This window comes from Hippoglossus stenolepis, chromosome 1 (genome assembly GCF_022539355.2).
Source record: "Hippoglossus stenolepis isolate QCI-W04-F060 chromosome 1, HSTE1.2, whole genome shotgun sequence".
Lineage (NCBI taxonomy): Eukaryota > Metazoa > Chordata > Actinopteri > Pleuronectiformes > Pleuronectidae > Hippoglossus > Hippoglossus stenolepis.
The window spans coordinates 10,577,605-10,589,577 of NC_061483.1; the positions used below are offsets into that span (position 1 = coordinate 10,577,605).

The following is an 11,973-nucleotide window of genomic DNA, read 5'->3' on the forward strand; positions in this document are numbered from 1 at the left end:
TTGATACAGATGAAATCCCGCCAGTAAACTGCACTCATCAGGTTGTCGTCTGTAAGAAACCGCATCTGTCCCAACAGCATCAAGCATTGTATCAGTCTAAAATGCTTGATAACGGTTTGAAAATGGTCATTGGTAATTTATAAAAAATATGTCATCTGTACATTATCCGGCCAAAAGATAGAAAAAACAACCAGTGACTCAAGGAGCATCAGCCCAGTCACTACACACAGGGGTGACATCTCGCAGCTTCCTGTTTAGGGGAGAAGGAAGTGCTAGAGAGTCGTCTTATATTTCTGGACGAGTTGATAAGAAGCAGGGACTGGAGAGTTTGTCAGTTTAAGGGAAGTATGACAATAGTGGGTTTTTTTGTATAGAAGCTTTTGTTTTGTGTATTTGTCTGATGGAGAGTGAGTTTCCAGTAACCTGCCATTAAACACTTTATTCTCTGTCTCCTGCTTATCCTTCTCTGGTACTTTCTTTTCATCCTGTTCCATGAGCTGCTCTTTTCTCTTTTGCTCTCTGTCTGAAGCTCGTCTTGCAAAGTCACCGTCCTTTTTTTAAACTTTTTTTTCAAAATTAGCTTTAACCTAAATTTCCCTTCACTCTATTTCTGGTTGCTTCCCTTCTTTCATCTTTCCCTCTTTTACTTTCTCCAGAGGGGTGCGTTTTCCCCTCCTTCAAGATTCAAAACAAGAAAAAACAACAACAACAACAACAACAACAACAACAACGACAGCAGTTTTCTCTTTTCATCAAGCATCACTGCAGCTGCCCTTGGAGAATATCTTGCCCTAGTATCTGAGCAAAACAACACAGTGCAAAGACACTGTGGGCACGTGTGTGAGCGCTGTGTGGTGTGCATGAGAAAGCTGTGAGCACTGATGATGACAGGAGGATCACCCCAGAGAGTGAAAAATAACAGATCAACACGTTAAAAAACTTGACTCCTCGTCTCAATCCTGGTCGTGAGTTGAGAAAGGGAGGCGAGAAATGAGGAAGCACAAGTGTTTGAAAACACTGTTATGGACACGGTGAACGTGGAGCTTTGTTCCTCCTCCCCCTCCTCCGTTACTCAGCTCCGGCTCTGCTCGGCTCGTAATCGTCCCTGACATGAACACATTTGAGGAGACGCGGCGTGAAAGAGAGAGAGAGAGGGAGAGAGGGAGAGAGGAGAGAGAGAGAGAGAGAGAGAGAGAGAGAGAGAGAGAGAGAGAGAGAGAGAGAGAGAGACGTCAGCCAGATAGAAAACTGGAGAGCGGTTAGCTTTGGAGAAAGTACAACAGGAAATGAGATGAGGAGAATGGAATTTCGACTGGATCCAAGATGTAGCTTAAAAGCAGCGAACAACCCAGTTACCCCTGACAATGTGTGTCAGTGTGTGTGTGTGTGTGTGTGTGTGTGTGTGTGGTTTGTAATGCAGAGAGAGACACTGTGAGAAAGGAAAAGGAGTGAAACTTGTACAATATAATCCCACTGTTAATTCTCATCTACAGAGTCAAAACAAGAACTGCTTCTCTGAAAATCACGAAACATAATAACATCACACACACACACACACACACACACACACACACACACACACACACACACACACACACACACACACACACACACACACACACACACACACACACACACACACACACACACTCTGTGGCTGTTCACAGTTGTGTTTTCCGAATCGCTGTTGTGTTTTGACCCCCAGGGTCGCCGCATGCCTCTTTCCTAACTTTCCAGAGATGTAAATCCAGTCTGTTTCTCAGTGTTATGGCATCTGACGCATTCATCTGTTTTTCAAATGGGACTTTCTGGATTCTACATGTCCACACTAACTAACTACACTGCTGTTAAATGCAGAGAATCTCTGTTAATGCTCACATTGGCCACCTGGCGATTTTTTTCTGCTTGTGCGCCCAATGAGCAACTTTTCATTGTCATCATAGACTGTTAATAAAGATGGATGATGCGTCCCCCACTTCCTCCTACAATCGAGCCAGATTCTGCCCAGTAGTGATCGGGGGAATGGAGCCCTGGAATCAAGGTCCCGACAATACATGTGCTCGACCAATCATGAGTCAGTATTTGCTGTCAATCATCGTTTCTGTTTTTATGGCTTCTAATAACTAATTAAAACCAAACTTGATAACATAACTTCTCCCAAAAAATGAAGCCAAAGCGTATTGATTGCCACCTGTTGGCTGGCTGCGGTATAGGTCATAAACCCTGTGTCCTCCATGTTAGTTGATGGGACATAGAAAGGACTAAAAAGTGAAGATGGTTTCTGTCATTGTAGGTTGTTGTTTTCACACTTATTCACGTGCTCATTGTTCCTGTGACTTTGGTTTTAATTGTTTAATGAATGATTGACAGCTGAGACTGACTCACAATTGGTCATGGATGCGTATTGACGGGACCTGGTTACCATGGCTCCATTCGCTGATCGCAAGATGGCAGCGTTCTTATCCGGTATATTTTATCTTTATTCAAGGAAGCTCTGTTTGATGTGACATAAACATTTACAAAAATCACTGAATCTGTTTGTTTCCTGGTTCACTAAAGTTTCATTTATGTGAGACATTCAAGAGCACGAAACTATTTTATAGCTACGACATAACAGCATCATTAAGAAACATGTCTCTAAATTTTAATCAAGCCTGACGTATTTAACCTTTGGGATCTTGCCAACAATTTTCTAATAATGTTCTCAGCACTACTTAAAAAGTTGGAGAATACTATGCGTCAAACAGAAAACAGATGAAACGAAACACATCAGGAATTAATAATCCGCACATTTCCTGTCGGCGTCAGTGTCAATACTTGTGATTTGTCTGGTTTAGCAGCTGATTTGGTTTATTAGTTGGTCACAGTCAGCATGTATACCCTGCTGGCTGTACCAAGGAGGAGTAATAAACCAACCCTGAAACCAGCTGAGCTGCTGAGGTTTCCACACGACCACAACAGTTGCTGGAGCAGCATGAGAGTTAAAAGCTGAAGGCGATAAACTGGTGTTCGGTTACTGATCAAACTCCCTCTCTGCCCGGTGAAGTCCGGAGCTAATGTTCACACAGATTCGTTAGTCTCAATGGAAAACTTGAGTAAAAGTAAAATACACAAACAGGCAAACGGGGAACACGCAGTGAAGTTACACTGCACGGACACAATCAGCTTTGTGATCTGAAACCTGGTATGTTCACTCAAAGATGAGGGAAGTTAGAAGTACAAGGAGAGGCTGAGCGGACGAGGTTGCTTCCTCAGGTCTGAACGTCCTGATCAGGACACAGTTTAACCTCAACAACCCCCCCATTCTTTTACGTAATTCTCAAAACATTCTGTTTTCCTTTTTGACTTCCAGACATAAACGCTTAAAGATGTAGAGTAAGGTCAACTCTCCCCTAATTCTCTGCTCTGTACAGCCTCACTCACAAACAGGCCTGGCACACACAATGGTGACACGATATGATATCTTTTGCAATCACAGGAAAGAAAGCGCAAGCCGAGTCCCTGTAATGTGGCAAGCTGACATTGCTCATGTAGCCAGAGGTGAGTAACACGCTTGCAAAACCTGATTTAAATCAGTATGAGTGGAGCCATTTCCCACAGAAATGAAGTTCTGAACGACTTTCTGTTGCAGTTAATTCCCCTTTTTTAACTGCTTCTCATGCTTCTTGACACTTGAATTCCTCTCTCCACTGCGCAGCCAGGTGTATGTTTTCACTCTTGTGTCATTGCCAGCAGGTAGAGGTCGTTCCGGCAAGGGATCGAGTCTGCGTTTCCCACGGGGCACCTGAAGGACATCCTGAAGGAGCGGCACTCCGCAGCCCTTTATTTACCACTGCTGACCCTGCATGCTGGGCCTGTGGTGATACCTCCCCATGTTTCCTGGTACTGTGTTCTCTCCCACAGTGCTGAGTGCAGGAAGAGCTGCTCAACGCAACCCGGATTATTCCACCGGCCTAAATCTGCATGAAGCGAAACGCGCTCTGCGTCAACACACATGTTTACAGCAAACTGCTTCCCAGAGAGCCGGCCTTCTAGGACAAAATGGAGAATATACACAATACTTCCCCCACAGACAACTAATTACCAACATAACGTAATCATTATATTACAGCCTCATATGCAGCTTGTTATTACTCTCGACTAAATGCAATCTGAAGCCTAAATAAGAGCGGGAGACCTCCACACACACACAGATGAAGCGTTCAGCACCCCACCCCCCCCTCTCCTCGTCACGCCATGTCTCCTATTCAGTCTGGACAGGAGGAAGTTTGGGAACCTCTGTTGGCCAGCTGTCAAGGGAAGGAGAGGGGGGGGGCGGGGCGCTGTCACTACAAACTGACTTTTCCCTCCCAGGCTACTCGCCGTGGCCTGAGTCATCCAGCCGGAGCTGCCTGAATTCAGCCGCCCACTCCCGTTTCCTGGACCCCCAGCTCTTCACCTCCTCCACACGATATGTAATCTAATGTTTCTTTCACTGTGGACCACTCAGCCATTGAACACTATTCCCACTACGTCCAAAAATTACACTTTTTCTTTTGTTGCAGCTATGGCGTGGTGTCACGCCAACACAGGCATCAGCGGAGAGGATCAAGTAGCTTAGGAGGAGAAGTGAGGCCAGACGCTGCCATGTGTAGTGGAGATATTCTCTCAGGCCAATCCAATAACTTATCCTGGGACAAATCATCTGGTGAGAGGCACCGACTGAACTCTGGAAGGTTCTCAACTATTCACCCGGAAACAGCCAATTACACAGAGACCAGGCTGCTATAGCTAATAAACCAACAATAAGAGATTTTTTTTATTTCATTGTTCCACAGACACATATTATGTCATATAGATTATAAAATACACTTCACCATTACCTCTGAAAGTTTCCTATGTTTCCATAAGTATCTTTAAAGCTGCTGTAATATGATATTTCTATATTAACAAAGAGTAAAAATGAATATGTGTAATGTGGAACAGGTTAATATGACAAACTCAAGAATACTGTAATTACCACCAAGCTCCGCAGCTCCCTCTCATCTCTAAGAAGCTTTAAGCTAAACTGTTTTTGTTTCTGTTTCTGTTTTGGCCCACAGCTTCACTGTTTTGGTTCATGCAAACCGCTCTAATTAGCATCACAGCAGCTATTTCCAGGGAAGATACACATTTACCCATCAGGTATATTTGGAAAAACTAGGTTCTCGATTAAAATTTGTAATTAAATGTGCCCTGTGGCATTTTCTTGTGTAGCTCCCAGGTGTAACAGGCATCTCGAATGCATTTCATTTCTCATCTTAAATTGCATGTGTTGAAATATCCCCGTGAGATTTTCTTTTTCATCGCCTTTAATGGAGCATTTTTCTATAGTCAGGGCACTAGATCAGCAGAATAGTGTGAAATACAAACTAATGTGACAATTGTATATGCACGTACATGTGTGTCATCATATATGTGTGAGATGTTAACAAAACAACGGCCCACTAGTAAAAACATTGCTCCACAGTGCTGCTGGTGGTGAAGAACTCTGCAGAGTAACTTCAAGTTTGAACTGCACTGAATGACCTCGTGAACACTGATATACTGACAGTGGAATATAAGATATTTAAGTCATTTATTTGTATGCATCTCTTCGAAGGAGTGGGGATCAAACCGTGTTTCTCGCAGTGACAGAGACGTCCGGTGCACATATGTTGTTGTTAATTAGGGCAAGGTCCCGACTCCAGCTGTGCCACCGTCTCTCAGAGCGCTGACAGACGAAGCGCAGCCTGCTCCCGTGTGAGAGACACCACCTCTGCCCCCCGCTCTGAGTCTCACTACATCTGCTTTGTATTAGCGTGTTGCCATGCAGGAAAAAACACAATTCTTTTGTAGCCTATTCCAGCCAATCAGGAAGTGAATTGGGGGTAGTTTCCTGTTTCCTGTGTTCCCCCAGACAGTGCCGACTCGGGCCCTGCAGGTCGGTTTCCAAAATCTCGTGTTCCTCCAGGAAACTGAGAGGAGTCATCACCTGGCGAAGCATAACAATAATAACCTCCACCCCCCTCTCTCTCGCTGTCTCTCTCTGCTTCAAATATGTGGCAGATTTTCAGCTCTGAGTCATCAGCCAACCGCAGCCTCATGCCAAAGGACAAGACTCTGATGAAAACAATGTGATGCAAGGGTTACAGAGACATTACTGGGAGCAGAGCGCCATGGGAATCAGACTGACAGCAAGTACGACTGCTGCTAGGTAACCACACAGTGTGAACCGGACTGTCGTCACCCTGTGACAGTACAGAGGAGCCAGGACTGAGTCTGGACTTGGAAGTGACAACAGCATGAATGTTTTTAATGAACGTCAGTCAACTGTAAATAACAGATAATAATAACATACTGGGAGTGTTTAAACTATTTTCCTTGGTAATATGAAGTCATTTCGCCAGTGGAGGAATGCAGCTAAGTACATTTACTCATGCATTGTACTAACGTAGAAATTTCAGGTACTTGTGATTTACTTGATTAGTACTTTTACCTGAGTACTTTTCAGAGGTTCCACTATGCTTATTTAACAGCTGTAAATTAGCTATGACGGCTGAATAACAGTTACTTTATGAATTTATCTGTTTGACTTTTACCTCAATTAATTCATGATGTTTTGTGGTTAAGTCCACGGTCACGTCATCGAGTGTCATAATGCATATTCATTCACATTAATATAAAACAAAGCCAATCAATCAGTCTTATTGATTCAGCCCATTCACAAATCACAGTTTGTTTGGACACAGCGAACAGTAGCCACCAGGCAACAACTGATCACCCTGCAACATCTACACCCTCAGACCCTTTACTACCAACCACGAAACCTAAAAACTATAATTCAGTAACAGATGATTTGTTGGCATTTCTGCTTGAGAAAAAACTTGAAGCTATGAGTAACATATAGAAAACCCTTGTTATGAACAAACCTCGTGGGCATCGAATGAACTGTGCTTTGGAACACAATTTAGAATTGGATTTATAAAGCATAATATTACTATATCTTAAAATATAAGTTTACATGAATGAACTAATCAATTCATATTGCTTGATACATTTAATTTTATATGATGCCTCAGCGTTAGCTCGTCGCCAGTCGTTTGCCTATAGCTTTCACTGAAGCTCAGTAATGCTAGCAATCCTAAATTTAATTATTGACATGATATAGTTTCCATCAGATGTCTCATTCTGCTGAATTGATATACTAATGTTTCAGTATAATAGAATATTTAGCAGTGAGGCAAACCGTCTATAACACTGTTTGTTATAGGCAACCAAGAAAGTCACTTTTTTTCCAAGTTACAATAAAATATGTTCACAATAGGAACAAACTGCTATTAAAGCATGTAAATTCCTTCACATTCTTACATATAGTACATTTGAGCAATTATTCAATTATGAAAATAGTTCTTTAGGCAATCCACTCACTGATTCACAAACTACAACATTAAAATGCCACATATAGATGAATACATTAGAACTAAATCATAAATATAGGGGTAATTCAGGGTCCATGTTTCAGAATGGAATGTTTGGACTATTGACCATTTTGATCATGACACTTCTGGATGACTTCTAATCAAGTATTGTACTTTGACTTCATAAAAGAATCTGATTACTTCCTCTACCACTGTTTTGTAAGCGGTTTGTTTATTAGGAAATAAGTGGGAGAAAGGACAAGGTCTTCCAGTCATTCAGTTTCTAGTTTCAGGAACTCAATGGCGCTGAATGACTGAACATCCATTCAAGTGCAGCAAACTAATGAGGCCTTTGTGATCTGACTATTACAACTTTCCCTGGAGTTACATGTCTGAGCATATTATCTCAATGGGGCCGGACTATCTGATTAATTCCACTCAGGCTGGTTCTTTCTTACAGCTGTTTGCCAGGGAGTGCGCAGCCGAATTTAACAGCAGGTAAGGAGCTTAAGAATACGGCCTAACTTTGTTATATCAGCTCAGTAGAGAAAAAAAAACTGGCCACCAGGGTATTTCTTTCTGATGCTGGCTGGCATCACCACACAGTCCCACAGCTTGTGTGTCTGTTTGTTGTACGTCTGTTTGTTGTCATTTTTTTTCCCTCGGCTCATCCCTTCTGTCGCATGTTTGGAGTCAAAGCAAACCAGAAAGCACAGCCAGGATGAAATGGGTGCCAGATGTCAGAGAAAGAGTCACAAACGTCCCACAGTGACCCGAGATAACAATTACAGCCCACACAGAGGAAGTGACAGTTTGCTTTGAATATTCAGATAGATTCTAAAAAAAATTCTAAAAGTCAGGTCAGATCGCATCTCAAAATTATTCCTCGAACAGAATAGTATAATCCCATAATCCACATATTAATGACAATAATCATTAGCTGTAACCATAACTTTAATACTGTACATGCTATGTCTATGTAACCGAAGACTGAGCTTACAGTGACCTTTTTATGTCATGTTATATGATTATTATCATTACCCCTTCTGCAGGGAGGACAACAGATATTCAGTAACATAGAAATAATACCAACACTATATACAATACAACTGCAATATTATTCTATTTTTTTCATGTGCAATATAACCACTCATGTGCAATATTACTATTAATGTGAAACATGTAATATAACCATTTTTTCATCAAATAATTGAATTATCATGTGCAATAGTCCATAGCCACAGTTTTACTGTCTCATGTAACTCACTTATTTTATTCTCTATTGTTATTGGTTCTTCATTACTCTTTAAATACTTCATATTTTTATTTAATTTATATCATACTTTCCAGACTTTACACTTAATACTGTTTTATTCACTGTATTTTATTATATATTGCAACACGATAATCTTGGGGCAAGCTGGCACAAGAAGGAATCAAAGAAAGATTAATAAAGTTTTATCCTGTCTTATATTATTTTAGGATTAGAAATATCTATAACAATGTGTGGGATACATGTGAGGATGTTAGTATTAGTATTAATGTGCCGTTTCCACTAGGCTTTTACATCAGGGAGCTTGATTTCTTGTGGTTTCTGAAAAAGACACCTCTCCCCTTGAGCCAACATACTCATGGCTCCATTCACAAGATATGCATGCAGCACATGCCTGCTACAAACCAGGGGTACCCACTGGAGACCAGCTACACATCTAAATATAGAAATCTAGGCTAACAATCAATAGCAAGACAGTCGAGCATGAAGCAGTTAGGAGGGGGGGGCGTTGAGAGAGAGGAGAGGGTGCAATAGCATGAATGGGTGTCTGCAGCTGAGGCGGAGTGAAGCCCTGTGTGATCTGCAGATTAGAGGAAAACATCGCATCTGGATATTTGCAGCTGTGGAGCCCTTTATGTTAGAGATCAGCCAGTCTGCCCCAGTCTCATATGTAAACCCGTCTAGCGCGCATGATGTGGATCCGAGCCCAGCTGCCAAATCCCCAGTGTTTCCCACAGGACTGTAAAACCTCCCTCCCTCACATTTCCAGTTTTACAGGAGGCGAGCGTGTGATTTGAATTACAACAACACATCTGAGTCCCCTCGCTGCCTGGGCCCGTTAATATGGAGCCATCCATTCAGCCTCTAACACTGGGGGGGGCAGGGATTTTTTTTTCTTTCCTCTTACCTATTTTTATTTTAACGCTCTGGAAAACCCGGAGACCTTCCTCTTCCACCGCCATGCTGTGGCCGTGGCTCGCTCCCTTTCGGCGGCTATACGAACGCGGTGCTCCACGGTGCTCGGTTCCGGCCTCTCCAGCGCTCGGTTATTCCAGGGGTTCTGCACATCTATGCGCTCCGGACAGCGATCGCACTCCGGCCCGACCTCCGCCGCTGCTGGCTGGGTGAGTACAAGCGGGACCTCGGCGTCTGTGCAGCGGCAGCAGCGGCAGCGAGGGCTCCACACAACACCGCCCACACGTTGTATGGAGGGTGATCAGCGGCGCACAACCAGGGAGAAAGTGGTGTCATTGAGGAATGCGAACTGTAGACAAGAGTCCCGCCCACTCTCCCAACGGGACACAAGCTGGATGAGGCAAATTTTTTTGTTTTGGGGATTAAAGGTCCAGTGTGTAAGATTTAGGTGAAAGGGATCTACTGGCAGAAATTGAATATAAAATAACCCTAGTGTGTTTCAACTAAATTGTAGAAATTGTGGATTTCTTTACCCTAGAATGGGCCTTTTATATTAAAATGCTTTATAGTTACATCGGGAGCGGGTCCTCTCTGCGGAGGCCGCCATGTTTTTTACAGTAGTCCAAACTGGACAAACTAAACATCTGAAGGCTACCACAGGTTCTCTTTCATGTTTGGAAGGGGAGGGTGAGGTGGCTTTCTGTAAAAAACGTTTTCTTTCTTCAAAATAAACATATAACAAGAGGCCACTAATGCACCAGTTTAGTTGGATTGTACTCTGGCAATTAAGAAGTCCATTGTCCAGGCAAGAAGGCAAACATACATGTGTTCCTCCTGCAGCTTCTCTTCTTGCCCTGGTAAAAAAAAAAAAAGTCCCTTCCTGGTGCCTTTTAAGGAGTACACCGCCGTAGGGAAATGAGACGGTCTGGTCTTATTTTTGCATCACCAGCTTGTCCCACCATTACAGCCGTTGCCTGGCAACAAAGCTGTGGATGATAAAGTTCTTCAGTTTATTAAAAATGTTGATGTTCTTTTTATATCTGTGTACCGTTGGCTGTTCGGTTGAGTACTTACATTTAAAAATAAATTCTCATGACGTTTTAACCTCGCTTTTTGCCATTTCCTCTAAAAACAGTTTGTCACTGAAGCGCAATGAATCATGCAATATGTTAAGCCAAGTACTACCTCCGCTCCAAACAGTGCCAAAATCACACAGTTTGTCTTCTTGCTCATGCCTGGCATTAATCACCCCTCATACTTGGCTGCTATGCTACTGGATTTACTAAGCATTAATCACCCCTCATACATGTGTCTACAAAGTTCCTGCCCCTCTTTAATCTCCTCATGAATTGGTTGGCTAAATTCTGAATTGACAAGAACTGGCCCATAATGTTGAATGATTAAAATATATTTATGAATACAAGCATTGGCTGGCACCATCCTCCTGTGCTTCTGAATTTATTTGTACCCCCACCTTCTCTGAGAACTGATAAAACATGGCTGTGAGTATGAGCGTTCTCCCCCTATATGGGCCCCACATGCTGCAGTGGGGGCCCCACTCCACTGGATCGCCCCTGATTGTTTCCTGTCTTTGATACTGTAGACCGCAAATGCAAAAAGCAACAAAACAGCTTGATACTGTTATTTATATCTGTGGAGCAAATTATTAACTATTGCTATTCCTACCATCTGAGGTTTACAGACTGTGAAATGCAGCGAATTTGTTACTAATTTACAAATTCTGTTAATACTAAGTTTGTTAGTAAGATGATTTAATTGGTCATGTGTCAATCTGTGCCTAGATTTCATTCATGAACACATGAAGCAATACAGTTTCAACCACTAACTGAGCTTGGGAGAGATACTGTATATCATGGTAATGTGTATTTCTTAATTTCCCTCAGGATTAGAAACCAAGTTTGTGTCTCTCAGAGATCCGCAGAAATGTTCTTTAAGGCAGCCACCTAACAAGACTGCAATAGCCAAGCAAGAATATGTGGTCCCCTTTTTCCTACAGACACTGATCCTGGGCCAAATTTACCAGATGGATGAATGAACGAGGTGCACGGTGGGAGGGATGTCTGGACAGGCTTTGAGATCCATTCAGGTGAAAGGTGCAGGGTCATCATCTGCCCACACTTGAGCCTTTTGGGCCACACCTCTGAGATCACCATGACCACATTCCTCAAAATAACCCAACTCTGGTCTGGAACACTGCACAAACCCGGCTGGCCAGGCCCAACCCAGCCGAGAAGTGGGACTTAGAGAACAGCCGGGACAACTGTCTCTACCAGGAACGAGCTGCAGTGCTTCTGCTGCTGGCCAAGGTGTTGGGATTAGCTGCGACTCCTTTAGAACAGCTCTAAA

General features: G+C 42.9%; 1 protein-coding gene across 2 annotated transcripts in view; it reads right to left on the bottom strand.

Moving 5' to 3' along the window:
• Window positions 1-9,848, bottom strand: part of rasa3 (RAS p21 protein activator 3) — a 37,446-nt gene extending 27,598 nt beyond the window's left edge. Inside the window, exon 1 of one of the 2 annotated variants that reach the window (XM_035155747.2) lies at window positions 9,599-9,848. In XM_035155747.2, coding sequence (XP_035011638.1) covers window positions 9,599-9,653 — 55 coding nt within the window. In that variant the 5' untranslated portion in view covers window positions 9,654-9,848. The remainder of the gene's footprint in view (window positions 1-9,598) is intronic. The other variant, XM_035155748.2, reaches the window with a different exon arrangement.
• Between the last annotated feature and the right edge of the window lie 2,125 nt (window positions 9,849-11,973).